This window comes from Coregonus lavaretus (assembly GCF_964263955.1).
Source record: "Coregonus lavaretus genome assembly, chromosome: 7".
Lineage (NCBI taxonomy): Eukaryota > Metazoa > Chordata > Actinopteri > Salmoniformes > Salmonidae > Coregonus > Coregonus lavaretus.
The window spans coordinates 3,405,153-3,421,250 of NC_139994.1; the positions used below are offsets into that span (position 1 = coordinate 3,405,153).

A 16,098-nucleotide genomic window follows, 5' to 3' on the forward strand; every position below is an offset into this window, starting at 1 on the left:
GCAGTTTGGGGCAGAGCGTACATACTCATGCCAGGCTGGTAAAGCAGTTTCCTTAATAAATAAAAGGTGGAAGATTAGGGGTCGTGACAAATTGTTTTTTGCTCTGCTAGATTACGAGATGATTTAACTGCTTTTGAACGAAAGCATCGTGACATCAGGGATGTCAGATTCGTAACGTACAGACTGAAAACTGGACCTATTCGCGCCTGCATGACAGTGTTCAACATCGTCATGGAGTTAAAGACATTTCAAGTCAACAACATAAGCCAGTCTATAACGGAGACCCCGTTACCGCAATGCATGTTGGTGAAAGGTTAACCACTACACTAGTACCCTAAGGTCTTGCTGTACTGAGTTAGTGGCCTAGCATAGAACTAAGGCTTTACTCTGTCAGTGGGCTGACACTTCCCTGATAGAGATTGGTCTGTTTGACATCACTCTCCTGTCAGACTCAGGGGACCGTGGGGGGGTAACTCCTCCACCACTCTTCCCCCCTGTTCCACCAGGCAGGGCAGAGATGGGGGATGGGGGGAGGAAGGAGAGGCGTGGTGGACCGTGGGGGTAACTCCTCCACCACTCTTCCCCCCGTTCCACCAGGCAGGGCAGAGGTGGGGGATGGGTGGAGGAAGGAGAGGCGTGGTGGACCGTGGGGGGGTAACTCCTCCACCACTCTTCCCCCCCGTTCCACCAGGCAGGGCAGAGGTGGGGGATGGGTGGAGGAAGGAGAGGCGTGGTGGACCGTGGGGGGGGTAACTCCTCCACCACTCTTCCCCCCCGTTCCACCAGGCAGGGCAGAGATGGGGGATGGGGGGAGGAAGGAGAGGCGTGGTGGACCGTGGGGGGGTAACTCCTCCACCACTCTTCCCCCCCGTTCCACCAGGCAGGGCAGAGATGGGGGATGGGTGGAGGAAGGAGAGGCGTGGTGGACCGTGGGGGGGTAACTCCTCCACCACTCTTCCCCCCTGTTCCACCAGGCAGGGCAGAGATGGGGGATGGGTGGAGGAAGGAGGAAGGAGAGGCGTGGTGGATGCAGGAGGAGAGGAGGAGGCGTAATTACATCTTGCATGAACTTTCGGCAGACGGGGCGGATCTCTTTGCTCAGGGTGGCGCTGAACATCATGACCTGTTTCTCATGGGGGGTCAGACGGAATATCTCCTGGACGTCTCGGCGCATGTCTGAGGGAACGGAAAGAAGTACATCAAGGATGGGAGGATTCAGTTATCACTCACTATAGCTGAGTACATCACAGATGGAAGGATTCAGTTATCACTCACTATAGCTGAGTACATCACAGATGGGAGGATTCAGTTATCACTCACTATAGCCGAGTACATCACGGATGGGAGGATTCAGTTATCACTCACTATAGCTGAGTACATCACGGATGGGAGGATTCAGTTATCACTCACTATAGCTGAGTACATCACGGATGGGAGGATTCAGTATCACTCACTATAGCTGAGTACATCACGGATGGGAGGATTCAGTATCACTCACCATAGCTGAGTACATAACGGATGGGAGGATTCAGTTATCACTCACTATAGCTGAGTACATCACGGATGGGAGGATTCAGTTATCACTCACTATAGCTGAGTACATAACGGTTGCAGCAGATTAATCAGGGGTGTATTCATTAGTGCACAGCGTAGCAAACCGTAGAAACATGTGTTTGCAACAAAAATTAGACTTCCTTATTGGAGAAGTTCAGGTAGGTAGGCCCCTCCCCATTTCGGACGGTTTGCCTCCATTTTGGTTCCTATTAAATACACCCCAGGTCTGTTTGAGTGTCATTCAGATACTGTGAGGAGATCAGACTCACCAAGTTGCTCCAGCATCTTGTCACACTCGTCCAGGATGAAGTGTTTGATGTTTCGCAGGTTGAGGGTCTTGTTGCGGATCAGGGCCAGGATTCGCCCTGGCGTCCCCACCACCACGTGGGGACACTCCTTCTTCAACACCTCCCCGTCCTTCTTTATAGACAGGCCACCAAAGAACACTGCCACCTGGTGAGAGAAAACCAGTGGTGAAACAGTGCACTTTAAAAACAATAAGTCTTTAATTTTAAACAGTTTGATATTCCGTTAGCCGGCACCTCTACCAACGTTCTGGGGTTTGCGTCGGCTCATGCTTTTTTACTGAAACACTGCAGTTATTATCAAGACTCAAGGTTTTGAGGGTGTAGATAAACATTGCGTACCTTGATAGTTGGCATGTACTTGGAGAATCTCTCATACTCCTTGCTGATCTGAAACGCCAGCTCTCGGGTGTGGCACATCACCAGCACTGACACCTAAACAGAGACAGAAGTGGGCAGGATGGGTAGTTAATGCTTTATAAAGCTTAGTGGGCGGGATGGGTAGTTATCCTCTACGGGATGGGTAGTTAACCTCTACGGGATGGGTAGTTAATGCTTTATAAAGCTTAGTGGGCAGGATGGGTAGTTAACCTCTACGGGATCGGTGTTCCGTATACGGGACAGTTAAGCTAACGTGCGCAAATGTGATTAGCATGACTGTTGTAAGTAACAGCAAACTTTCCAGGACATAGACATGTCTTATATGGGCAGAAAGCTTAAATTATTGTTAATCTAACTGCACTGTCTAATTTACAGTAGCTATTACAGTGAAAAAATACCATGCTATTGTTTGAGGAGAGTGCACAACAACAAAAAACGTATCACGGAAACTGGTTTGATACATTCACCTCTGAAGGTAAATAATGTACTTACATTCAGTAATCTTGCTTTGATTTGTCATCCTAAGGGTCCCAGAGATAAAATGTAGCATAGTTTTGTTTGATAAAATCAATTTTTATATTCAAATGTAGGAACTGGGTTCAACAGTTTGAACCCTTGCTGTCTCTGGCTCCACACCCACCCTGCCCGGCCATCTAGATGTGTGAAAGTTAGTGTATAAGCTAATGATCTATTATGTATGACATTCCTGGGAGTGTGTAAACTTACATTTTGTATTACCATATCATTTTTGTATGTTCTCTATAGTTATGTACTTGAAAATGTATCATTGACCAATTTGGCACATTTGGACAGACTTGATACAAAATAGTCCAGTATTGCAATGCTTCACTGTATCAATCTGAAATGTTGCACACACTGCTGCCATCTAGTGGCCAAAATCTAAATTGCGACTAAACTGCAATATTATATTGTGGCCTTTCTCTTGCATTTCAAAGATGATACAAAAATTACAAATAAATGAAAACGCATGTTTTTTTGTTTGTATTATCTTTTACCAGATCTTATGTGTTATATTCTCCTACATTAATTTCACATTTCTACAAACTTCAAAGTGTTTCTTTTCAAATGGTATCAAGAATATCCATATCCTTGCTTCAGGTCCTGAGCTACAGGCAGTTAGATTTGAGTATGTCATTTTAGGTGAAAATTGAAAAAATGGGTCCGATCCTTAAGAGGTTAATCCATTATAAAGCTTAGTGGGCAGGATGGGTAGTTAATGCATTATAAAGCTTAGTGGGCAGGATGGGTAGTTAATGCATTATAAAGCTTAGTACTTCAAAGCTACTAATGGACTGATGGACGAAGACAATGACAACCCTAGCTCTATAAACAGTCCAGATGACAATGAGTGACAGACAGATGGAGAGAGAGAGAGAGAGAGGCAGAGAGAGAGAGAGAGAGAGAGAGAGAGAGAGAGAGAGAGAGAGAGAGAGAGAGAGAGAGAGAGAGAGAGAGAGAGACAGGCAGGCAGGCAGAGAAATGGAGGGAGGGAGACAGAGAGGGAGACAGAGAGGGAGAGAGGCAGAGAGGGAGAGATATTCTTGATACCATTTGAAAAGAAACACTTTGAAGTTTGTAGAAATGTGAAATTAATGTAGGAGAATATAACTATGTGCACACTGCCCACAAAATGAGGTGGAAACTGAGCTGCACTTCCTAACCTCCTGCCAAATGTATGACCATATTATAGACACATATTTCCCTCAGATTACAGCGATCCACAAAGAATTCGAAAACAAACCCAATTTTGATAAACTCCCTTATCTACTGGGTGAAAAACCACAGTGTGCCATCACAGCTGCAAGATTTGTGACCTGTTGCCACAAGAAAAGGGCAACCAGTGAAGAACAAACACCATTGTAAATACAACCCATATTTATGTTTATTTATTTTCCCATTTGTACTTTAACTATTTGCACATTGTTACAACACTGTATATATACATAATATGACATTTGAAATGTCTTTATTCTTTTGAAACTTCTGAGTGTAATGTTTACTGTTAATATTTATTGTTTATTTCACTTTTGTTTACTATCTACTTCACTTGCTTTGGCAATGTTAACACACGTTTCCCATGCCAATAAAGCCCTTAAATTGAAAAAAAATTGAATTGAGAGAGAGAGAGAGAGGCAGAAAGGGAGAGAGACAGGCAGAGACGGAGGGAGAGAGGCAGAGAGGGAGAGAGAGAGAGACAGAGAGAGAGAGAGAGAGACAGAGAGAGAGAGAGAGAGACAGAGAGACAGAGAGACAGAGAGAGAGAGAGAGAGAGAGAGAGAGAGGCAGATAGAGAGAGAGGCAGAGAGGGAGAGAGAGAGAGACAGAGATACATTACCTGTCCAGTGACAGGCTCCAGCTGCTGTAGTGTGGCCAGAACAAACACTGCCGTCTTGCCCATACCAGACTTGGCCTGGCACAGCACATCCATCCCCAGGATCGCCTGGGGGATGCACTCATGCTGAACTGAAAGGAAAATAGTTACTAGAAATGACTAAAATATAAATTACTAATGAATAATAATATAAGGTACAGTAATTATTACCTAATTATCAACTAAGTGACTAAATCAAAAACCCCTTAAAAAGGGATACTTTGGGATCACCTACTAGCGTTAGCACAATGACTGGAAGTCTATGGGTATCTGCTAGCACGCCCGAAGTATCCCTTGAAGTCAAATCATTGATGCAATTACTTTACATTTTAGTCATTTCGCAGGCGCTCTTATCCAGAGCGACTTACAGTTAGTGAGTGCATAAAACATTTTCATACTGGCCCCCCGTGGGAATCGAACCCACAACCCTGGCGTTGCAAGAGCCATGCTCTACCAACTGAGCTACAATGAGGCCTTGCTTGCAGATTATAGTTTGACAGTTGATCTGATTCATGGCAATTTGGCTTGAAGATTTCAGTGTAAGCTTATTATAATCAGCCAGTGAACTGCTGACCCCTGCAGCTCTTCAAAAGGGAGTCCCCTGTAGCTCAGTTGGTAGAGCATGGCGCTTGCAACGCCAGGGTTGTGGGTTCGTTTCCCACGGGGGGCCAGTATGAAAATGTATGCACTCACTAACTGTAAGTCGCTCTGGATAAGAGCGTCTGCTAAATGACTAAAATGTAAAATGGATGCCTTCACTAGGAACCAAACGGAAGCAAACGGGCCGAAACGGGAAGGAACCTGAACTTGCTCGTTTTCGTTGCAAAACGTCTTGCTATGCTGTGCACTAATGAATACACCCCAGTGTGGTGTGTGTTAGAAGCATGTATAGACTACAACCGTCTGGTTCCACTCACCCTCAGAGGGATGCTCAAAGCCACAGTCCACTATAGCCCTCAGCAGCTCTGGCTTCAACAGGAAGTCTCTAAAACCAGAGGAATGGATGGACACATAGGAGCCCTTCACACGCTCCTTCTTAATGGCCAGAATATCCCCTCCTGACAGATCTCCCACCGCGTCCACATCATCCTCATCATAGTCCAAGAGCTCATTCTCCACGTCCTGCTCAGTCATCCTGCCAGGTAGAAAGAGAGGATTACAGAGAGAGAGAGTGAGTGAGTGAGTGAGTGAGTGAGTGAGTGAGTGAGTGAGTGAGTGAGTGAGAGAGAGAGAGAGAGAGACAGAGACAGAGACAGAAAGAGAGAGAGCCAGAGAGAGAGGGGGAGACACAAAGAGAGTGGAGAGAGAAATAGTCATAAACATGTCCTGTCGGGTGGTCACCTTTGTAGACATGAAATACCCTCATTATAGTGCAAGATGCTTAAAGGAATACTTCTACTTCCCCAGAGTCAGATGAACTCATGGATACCATATTTATGTCTCTGCGTGCTGTTTGAAGGAAGTTGCTAACCAGTATTAGCGCAATCGCTAACTAGCATTAGCACAATGACTGGACGTCTATGGTAACTGCTAGCATATTAGTAGATACCATAGACTTCCTGTCATTGTGCTAATGCTTGTTAGCATTGGCTCGCAAAACTACCTCTTAACTTCCTTCTTGCTGAATGCAGAGACATAAAAATGGTATCCATGAGTTAAATCTGACTCTGAGGAAGTACATGAAGAGCGTCATTGCCAACATCCGAAAGTATCCATTTAACTGTGTGGGGATTATTATGATAATAATAATAATAATAATATGCCATTTAGCAGACGCTTTTATCCAAAGCGACTTACAGTCATGCGTGCATACATTTTTTTTTTTGTGTATGGGTGGTCCCGGGGATCGAACCCACTACCTTAGCGTTACAAGCGCCGTGCTCTACCAGCTGAGCTACAGAGGACCACGGTGATGATGATGATGACAGGGTTAGGAAAACAAGCTTCCTTTAAGGTTAGCTTAATTTATATTTCTGCCAAATTAGTATTGGAAATAAGTAAAAGTACTCATAACTATTCATTAGGGCTGCTATCATGTGTCAACTCCTTAAGTGACAACATGAGTGGCAACATAAATGTCATGAATATTCATGAGTCTCGAAATAGAACCTGTCAGGTGAATGGTTGAGCTTTCTTGAATGCGTGATGTCACACAAATGCTCTACAGAGCCGTCTGCTGCCACCATGAGCAGTAACACTGACCGAACGACTTGGGAAACCCAAGAAATGAAAGCTTCACCAGCTAGCTTCCAATCTATTTTAGTTTCACTGTGCCGATCATTCAAATTACAAGCCCACTAACTGTTATTTGTACCTTAACACAAATGGGCTGGTATGTGTTACTTGATATGTTACAAGTTAACTCAAATGTAAACACAGAATAGGACATGAGCCCTACGATTAGTTAGTGGCTAACGTTACTGCCTGGCCAGTGAGCTAGCTATACTGAATAAAAATATAAAACGTAACATGTAAAGTGTTGGTCCCATGTCTCATGAGCTGAAATAAAAGATGCCCGAAATTTTCCATGCGCTCAAAAAGCTTATTTCTCTCTAATTTTGTGCACAAATTTGTATACATCCGTGTTAGTGAGCATTTCTCCTTTGCCAAGATAATCCATCCACCTGACAGGTGTGGCATATCAAGAAGCTGATTAAACAACATTATCATTACACAGGTGCAACTTGTGCTTGGGAAAATAAAAAGCCACTCTAAAATGTGCAATTTTGTCACACAACGCCACAGAGGTCTCAAGTTGAGGGAGCGTGCAATTGGCATGCTGACTGCAGGAATGTCCACCAGAGCTGTTGCCAGAGAATTGAAATGTTATTTTCTCTACCATAAGCGGCCTTCAATGTCGTTTTAGAGAATTTGGCAATACGTCCAACAGGCCTCACAACCGCAGACCACGTGTAACCACGCCAGCACAGGACCTCCACATCCGGCTTCTTCACCTGCAGGATCGTCTGAGACCAGCCACCTGGACAGCTGATAAAACTGTGGGTTTGCACAACCAAATAATTTCTGCACAAACTGTCAGAAACCGTCTTGGGGAAATTCATCTGCGTGCTCGACATCCTCACCAGGGTCTTGACCCGACTGCAATTTGGTGTCGTAACTGACTTCAGTGGGCAAATGCTCACCTTCGATGGCCACTGGCACGCTGGAGAAGTGTGCTCTTCATGGATTAATCCCGGTTTCATGGCAGACAGCATATATGGCGTCGTGTAGGCTAGCGGTTTGCTGATGTCAACGTTGTGAACAGAGTGCCCCATGGTGGCAGTGGGGTTATGGTATGGGCAGCAGAGCATGTGAGGGGAATTGAGCGGTTGGAAATCCCGCTCCGCGCTCGCATGAAAAAAAAAACTGCCGCTCCAAATTCGCTCATTAAAAATCACGATTTAACCAACACCCCATCTATTTGTGACTACATGAACCTACCAATTGGATTTTAAGTATTGAAACCAAAAAGTATTTGAATAAACATGAAAAGGTGAATGTAAGAAGCGCTCATCATTTCAAATAGTCTACATGTCGTATTAAACAGCATATAAACACAGTATGTGGCTTCATGCGTTGCTGCCTGGAGAGCCGGCCAGCAGTGGATAATATCCTCTCCATGGTGCCTGGAGAGCCGGCCAGCAGTGGATAATATCCTCTCCATGGTGCCTGGAGAGCCGGCCAGCAGTGGATAATATCCTCTCCACCCCTCCAGAGCCACTGAGGATGTTAACCACCCTTTTGGCCACTCTCGCCAGGCTGGGCAGAGATGTAGTCGTTTTTTTTCTATTAGGTAGGCATAAAGGTTTTTTAGGCAAAATAACCTCCTTGAACATGGGAATATGCCAGGCCTATTGGGCCAAAATCAATCATGGCCTATTGTATAGATAATAGAACGAAAATAAACGAAACATTTAAGAGATCTGATTTTTAGTTTATAAATACTGTGCTATGATGACACACTTAATGATCTACCCACCTCGTTCCTTTCTTTTAGCATGTGCACATAGTGAGTACACCATCATGCTTTTGGGATACGTGTCTTTTCAGATTCCACAGTTATTATTTAGTTGTGGACACTACATCACCGCACTCCCTCTCTTGCTCTTGGTTTTAAGTCACCTTGATTTAGCACCTGTGTGTTTTATCAGTTTCTTTATGAAAATATTTAGCGAACTCCATGACAGTAGCTAAAGCAAGGGGCTATAGCAGCACACAAGTAGACTACAAATGCATGCTGGGCCGGGCATGCCCTGAGCTCGTGAAGTGAACGCAACTGGAGCGGGTGAGAAGGCGGACGCTCCAGCCTCTGGGAATTCGCTCCACGCTCCAGTCAAATTGGGCACGCTCCGCTCACATACTCTGATGGGCAGGCATAAGCTACGGACAACGAACAAAATTGCATTTTATTGATGGTCATTTGAATGCACAGAGATACCGTGACGAGATCTTGAGGCCCATTGTCGTGCCATTCATCCGCCGCCATCACCACATGTTTCAGCATGATAATGCACGGTCCCACGTCTCAAGGATCTTTACACAATTCCTGGAAGCTGAAAATGTCCCAGTTCTTCCATGGCCTGCATCCTCACCAGACATGTCACCCATTGAGCATGTATGGGATGCTCTGGATCGACGTGTATGACAGCGTGTTCCAGTTCCCGGCAATATCGAGAAACTAAGCACAGCCATTGAAGAGGAGTGGGACAAAATTTCACAGGTAACAAATCAACAGCATGATCAACTCTATGCAAAGGAGATGTGTGGAGCTTCATGAGGCAAATGGTGGTCACACCAGATACTGACTTGTTTTCTGATCCACGCCCCTACTTTTTAAGGTATCTGTGACCAACAGATGCATATCTGTATTCCCAGTCATGTGAAATCGATAGATTAGGGCCTAATTTATTTATTTGAATTGACGAATTTCCTTATATGAACTGTAACTCAGTAAAATCTTTGAAATTGTTGCGTTTCTATTTTTGTTCAGTAATTAGCCATCCTCCTAAATGCGGTGGTCAGTGGATACACGATGAGTGGAACGTATGTCTGAAAATTCGTCTTATAATTGTAAGTTAATTGTAATTTAAATTGGTGGTTACTACTGGTTTCAGATCAGAGGCGAGAGACATTTTCGGCCATGTTTTGGTAAGGGCTCGAAGTGATGTCACGCACCCAAGAATCCTCAACCAATCACCCGACGGATATTATTGACTGACTGCCTCCAGGTATCCTACGAAAAGAAATGTCGCGTACCGTAGTTAGCTGGCTAACAAACACGACCTGTGAGCTACCTGGCTAGCTAACTTCTTTAGGTTGACAAACTCTCCAGCTAGCTGCTATCCTTTAGACGGTTTGCAACATGGGAAATTAACGCGATTAATATTTCAGATTTGTTTCCCTTGTGAGCACTGTTTACCTTATTCGTGATGAAGAAATGTAGCTACAGCGTTTGGAAATGAGAGCTATCGTTGGTTTTTAAATACGTAGTCAACGTGCGACTCTGTGAGCATGCGTTTAAAGTCCCCAAACTCCGACCTGCGCATTTGCCTGAGAAAAATTACAGGAACAATAACACGGAAACATGCTATAACATCTGGGTCTACAGAGAATGTAAGATTGGAAACTGTGGTATCTGGATACAGTTGTTTGACAGCAGGCTAGCTAACTATGTGTTCAAATGTGAACATAAGTCAGTTGTTAAACACATGACGTGTTGAAGTGTACAAGGTGCTAAATAAAGTGGCTAGCTGTATCTGTCAACCTCAAAAAGTTTGTTGTCAAATTTTTGATGACATTGTTCACTGAAATACTTAGCCAGTGATGTGTTTCACTGGAGAGCCCAACTGATGTCCTGAGTATGGGAACGTACTGCCTCTACTTGGGTTTTAAAATTGCGCCGACAGAGAGAGCTGCCTCGCTAATAGTCTTTAGGAAACTGCAGTATAAAAAAAAAAGTATTATTTCTTACATTGTTAGCTCATAAAATCTTCCTTTACTTAGATTTGTGTGTGTTAGATATTTGTTGCGGAACTGTTAGATATTACTTGCTAGATATTACTGCACTGTCGGAACTAGAAGCATTTACATTTAAGTCATTTAGCAGACGCTCTTATCCAGAGCGACTTACAAATTGGTGCATTCAATTTAGGATAGCCAGTGATACAACCACCACTAGGGGAGGGGTAGAATGATTACTGTTAGACTATTCCAGGTATTCCTTAAAGAGGTAGGGGTTCAAGTGTCTCCGGAAGGTGGTCAGTGACTCCGCTGAAGCACAAGCATTTCGCTACACTCGCAATAACATCTGCTAACCATGTGTATGTGACCAATACATTTTGATTTGATTTGAGGACACAGTCACCTGTCCGCGGCGAGGATGGGTTGTTTGTTGTCAGTTAAATTTCCCTGCTGGAGATAATGATGTATCCTACTGACAGACAGAATCATTAGCTAAAGGGGTCAACTGCTTGCCAGTCTGTTTGCGCTATCATGCCAACTGCCTATCACTCATCATCATCATCATCATGGCAAACATGGCTTGACGATGAATGGTCCCATAGAGAATGATAGAGGCCTCTAGTGGCCAAAAGGCCGTTTTAGCATGGGCAGCGCCATTGAGGGCTTCCACCATTTTAATGTAGTCAACTGGGTGGGACTTCCAACTTCATTGGCTGATCCCTCCTGGTGACCCTGTTGGAGTCATGTCCAACCAGGTCATCAGGAGGGATCAGCCAATCGTGAAGAAGAAAATGGACTACTTCAAAATGGAGATGACCTCAATGGCGCTGCCCATGCTGTCACAGACCCTATAGATCCTCTATCTATCTCTATGGAATAATAATATGCCATTTAGCAGACGCTTTTATCCAAAACGACTTACAGTCATGTGTGCCTACATTTTTACATATGGGTGGCCCCGGGGATCGAACCCACTACCCGGGCGTTACAAGCGCCATGCTCTACCAATTGAGCTACAGAGGACCACAGATGGAATGGTCCATGGAATTGGCAAGAGCACAAACCGGGTCCCCCATTACAGTGAATAGAAAAATTGCAATCTTCATGTAAATCCTGGTACCAATAAATAATTGTAATGCACCCGATGTATGTCCTTTTACCGATTTATTTTAAAATCACACACAGAAGAAGTTATAAGGATAATTGTGTTGCTAATGGCAGCCTGCAGTACCCCAGTCAGCCTTCAACTTGAGTTACTCAACGAGAGGGGGCAGCACTGAGCTAGCCTGCAACGTCACTTCCTGGAGTAGCTCAACCTGTGCATGTTTATGTCTCCACGAGACGCCATCTTAACTGACTTCATTTGGCTTCAATGCGCTATTGAGTCTTCACATATGAATGAATGGTGTCACGTGATCGATGGCTTTGTCCATTCATATATATATATTGGCATCTCTGTAGCTCAGTTGGTAGAGCATGGCGTTTGCAACGCCAGGGTTGTGGGTTCGATTCCCACAGGCGGCCAGTATGAAAATGTATGCACTCACTAACTGTAAGTCACTCTGGATAAGAGCGTCTGCTAAATGACTAAAATGTAAATGTATATATACAGTCATTGGAACAATGTAGCTCAGCTGGTAGAGCACGGCGCTTGTAACGCCAAGGTAGTGGGTTCGATCCCCGGGACCACCCATACACAAAAAATATATGCACGCATGACTGTAAGTCGCTTTGGATAAAAGCGTCTGCTAAATGGCATATAAAAACAGATCTGGGATCAGGGGTGTATTCATTAGTCGCATAACGCTGCTAAACATTTTGCAACAGACTAAGCGTTTTGGAACGGAATCCGACTAATGAATACACCCCTGGCTAGGTAACTATTCTCACAAAGACAAACAAGTAGTCATCCAGGTATTGTATTTCATCCAGCCAGTCTCTTTTGTCATCATCAGTATGTGGCCCTTAGACCCTGCAATGCAGTGGTCTAAGGCGCTGCATCGCAGTGCTAGCTGTGCCACTAGAGATCCTGGTTCGAATCCAGGCTCTGTCATAGCCGGCCGCGACCGGGAGACCAATGGGGCGGCGCGCAATTGGCCCAGCGTCGTCCAGGGTAGGGGAGGGAATGGCCGGCAGGGGATGTAGCTCAGTTGATAGAGCATGGCGTTTGCAACGCCAGGGTTGTGGGTTTGATTCCCACAGGGGGTATGAAAAAATAAAAAATGTATGCATTAACTGTAAGTCGCTCTGGATAAGAGCGTCTGCTAAATGACTAAAATGAAAAAAAAAATATAACTGTGTTTTTATGTACTTCTATCTCTCCAGAATTTTCAGGTCAAGAGGTCACGTCTTCAGTTGTCTTTAACGCTCTAGAACGGTCCACTGTTGCTGTGGAGGAGGAGGACTCAAAACTCAAGGGGGCTGTGGTAAGAATTCACCTAAAAAGTTCCTAAAGTGATCAATAAACTACCATTTAAAAATGAGAAATTCCAGTGTAATAGTACAGACTACTGTAGGGGTATTCAAACCTAGACCTCGACGACAGTTCCACTTCTGATTTTCGTTCTTCCCCTCTAATCGGGGACAGATTTTTATTATCAGGTAGAACAGAAAACCAGCAGTACTCCGGACCTCCATGCTCAGATTTGAATACCACTGCACCACTGTATCAATATCTTCTCTCTAACCTCCTCAAACTCTTGCATTCTAGATTGAAAGGCGCTGCAATAAAGAGGGGATGGTTTATCACACCAGACAAATGAGATCTGCAGATGAAGGACAGACGGTCTTCTTCACCTGTATACACTGCAGGTAATGTAGAATGTACACACCTATTACATCTCACTCAAACACCAATTCACCAAGTCTATTCTAAGCAGTTCTCACCACCAGATTCATCAATCTATTCAATTTGATGTTGTTCTGCACCACAATGTGACAAGCACCTACCCCATAAACGGTATATATTCTAAATGTTAACTTATGAGTGAGTGGATATGTTACTTATAGTGATTTAATTTGTGCCTACAGATAAAGAGAAGAAGGACTCCTGAGAAGAGATCGAGACGCTCAGATGGTTCCCCATTCCCCTGGACCTCCTTCAATATTCATCTCTTCTCCTTTCTTTTATCTGTAAACAAAAATGTGTTTGATCAGTGTAGTGCAAACTTGAGATCGTATTGGAGAAAACACAATTGGTATGCTATTCCTTGCACTTCATTGCTTGTAATGAGGCTTAGGCTAGTCGCTCTGGGATGCTAAGCATTTTAAATCCTTTGCTGCATCAGTTGGATTGTGAACAAGTTTGTTGCTGTTATCGTTTCCCTTCTACATTTTGTCAACGCTCTCAGGGAATGACAGTGAATTTATCTAAATAACCTACTTACATGTTTACAAATGTATACATTAGCAATTATTGCAATCTTTATTTATCAATCAAAAATAAAATACTGCATTTACATTTCACTGTGGCGTTGAGTGCAGCAAAAGTAGTTGCTCCAATCAGAACGCTCCCCCTTGTAGATGTCTGAATCACGTGATCATCCAACATGGCTTCTATTCACTTGCTGAGAAAAAAAAGATGCTGAACATTTCTGAATGTATTAGTTTATAGGAATTATTTTGGACCTTATCCGATACACCAACCATAAGGTAAACAATAAAATGTCGATGTACATGGTTGATTGCACTTTCTGTCTCACTTTAAAACGCTCTGTTCCATTCCATCCTCGTTAGCTAGCTAGCTAAGCTTGTACTCTTCATACTTGTGTCATTAACCATAGAAGAAACACATTTAATTCTTACTGTAGTTGTCATCTGCATCTGTTTTTGTCTTCGGTAGAAGATGAAGCTGCGCGTGCAGTTACAATGCAAGAACCTCCATGAGTACCTGAAAGAGTTGAGCCCTGAGATCTTGGACAGATTGTACAACCATCCGGCCACATGTCTGGCTGTCTACAGGTGCGGGATCAGTCCAGTTAAACAACACTATTATAGTAACTGTAAAATATGACATGCATAAATCCTGCTGTTTGCTATGCTTAGTACACAAATTGATCTTTAATGCACACATTATTATTTATAACATATTTGGAACAGAACACAGGCTGTCTACAAATTTAGCACCATGTTACATATACAAGCACAATGATCGGTATTTTGGGTTGCACCGGACTCACATGCAACGTAAATCAGGGAGTCAGATTATCTGCTTGTTTCACTGCTTGACAGGGAGCTCCCCCCATTGGCCAAGAATTATGTAATGCGAATGCTGTTCCTAGACCAACCCCTTCCTCAGGCAGCGGTGGCTCTGTGGGTGAAAAAAGACAGTGAAAAGTAAGTCTATCCGAATCATACATAGTACGTGTCCGATGCTCCATTGTAAATTCAGTCAAATGTCAGGTTGTTAAATGACTGTCAGTTAACCTTCAGTCTCTGTAGTTCACTCTCTCTTTCTTCTTCTCTTTCTTCAGGGACCACGATCAGTGTGTCTCTGTGCTGTCTGGTCTCAGACTATGGCACAGCCAGCAGCTACAGGGAGGCCTGCAGGGAAACGTTCTGAACCCCGTATTCAAAGACAACCTGAGAATAGCATTATTAGGAGGGTAAGTCAACCCTTTCATGTGTAAGGTACTTAGTATCTACAGTACCACATGGGGGCTTAATATGCCAGCAGTAGAACTACCAAAGCTAAAACTTGCGAGTGAACGCGTCTTTCGTACGGCTCATGTATTATGGCTCACGTATGCTTACTCTCTTCTCCTCCTCCTCCTCTTCTTCCTGCTCCTCCACTACCTCCTCTTCCACTACCGCCTCCTCATCTTCCTCCTCCTCCACTACCTCCTCTTCCTCCTCCTCTCAGGGGTAAGTCGTGGGCAGACCAGGGTGACAGTCTGGGTCCTGACAGACATGCCCGTGATGTGGAGAGTCTGGATAAGTATGCCTTGGAGCGCTGGGAGGTTGTTCTCCACTTCATGGTGGGCTGTCCCAGTGCTGCAGTCAGCCAGGATCTGTCCCAGCTCCTCATTCAGGCTGGCCTTATGAGAACGTAGGTACCACGCCGCTGAGGGACCACTGTGAACTCAAATGTTATACTCTCACATACACTCTTTATTTCTTGTCATTTGTATTTTTTATCACTATTTTACCTGTATTATTTTTCTATGAATGTGTTTGGGATTTTCACGTATTTTCAACTGTTCTCTGTTTTCGATGTATTTTTTTTTCTCCACAATATTCTTTCTAATTTCTCAGTTCCTCTCTTTTCCGTCCTCTTTCTCTCCTCATTCATCCTACACTTCTTCCTCTCCTCCAGTGAGGCTGGAGATGCTCCCTGTATCACCTCTGCTGGTTTCCAGTTCCTCCTCTTGGACACAGCCTCTCAGCTCTGGTACTTCACACTACAGTACCTCAACACGGCACAGGTAGGTCCTCATACAGACACACACACACAGTCTGGCGCAGCTAACCTTGTGGGGACATACAATTCAGTCCCATTCAAAACAC

At 44.2% G+C, this 16,098-nt stretch overlaps 3 protein-coding genes across 3 annotated transcripts in view; 2 read left to right on the forward strand and 1 right to left on the reverse strand.

Annotated features, from left to right (window-relative positions):
* The window catches only part of LOC311132098 (spliceosome RNA helicase DDX39B), a 30,797-nt gene extending 20,673 nt beyond the window's left edge, over positions 1-10,124 (reverse strand). Inside the window, exons 1-6 of the mRNA XM_084165273.1 lie at positions 10,052-10,124; positions 5,550-5,767; positions 4,597-4,724; positions 2,202-2,294; positions 1,824-2,007; positions 1,058-1,176 (exon numbers count right to left, since the gene is read on the reverse strand). Of these exons, the coding sequence (XP_084021399.1) occupies positions 1,058-1,176; positions 1,824-2,007; positions 2,202-2,294; positions 4,597-4,724; positions 5,550-5,766 (741 nt within the window). The 5' untranslated portion in view covers position 5,767; positions 10,052-10,124. The remainder of the gene's footprint in view (positions 1-1,057; positions 1,177-1,823; positions 2,008-2,201; positions 2,295-4,596; positions 4,725-5,549; positions 5,768-10,051) is intronic.
* On the forward strand, positions 9,878-13,408 carry LOC311131843 (DNA-directed RNA polymerase I subunit RPA12-like; the record flags this gene model as incomplete). The annotated part of the gene is made up of 3 exons (XM_084164972.1): positions 9,878-9,884; positions 12,919-13,019; positions 13,304-13,408. The coding sequence occupies 3 exons, from the start codon at positions 9,878-9,880 to the stop codon at positions 13,406-13,408; spliced, it is 213 nt and encodes a 70-aa protein (XP_084021098.1).
* Positions 13,409-14,111: 703 nt separating this feature from the next.
* Positions 14,112-16,098, forward strand: part of gtf2h4 (general transcription factor IIH, polypeptide 4) — a 9,803-nt gene continuing 7,816 nt past the window's right edge. The window contains exons 1-6 of the mRNA XM_084165272.1: positions 14,112-14,244; positions 14,435-14,553; positions 14,824-14,928; positions 15,066-15,197; positions 15,455-15,640; positions 15,908-16,016. Coding sequence (XP_084021398.1) covers positions 14,438-14,553; positions 14,824-14,928; positions 15,066-15,197; positions 15,455-15,640; positions 15,908-16,016 — 648 coding nt within the window. The 5' untranslated portion in view covers positions 14,112-14,244; positions 14,435-14,437. The remainder of the gene's footprint in view (positions 14,245-14,434; positions 14,554-14,823; positions 14,929-15,065; positions 15,198-15,454; positions 15,641-15,907; positions 16,017-16,098) is intronic.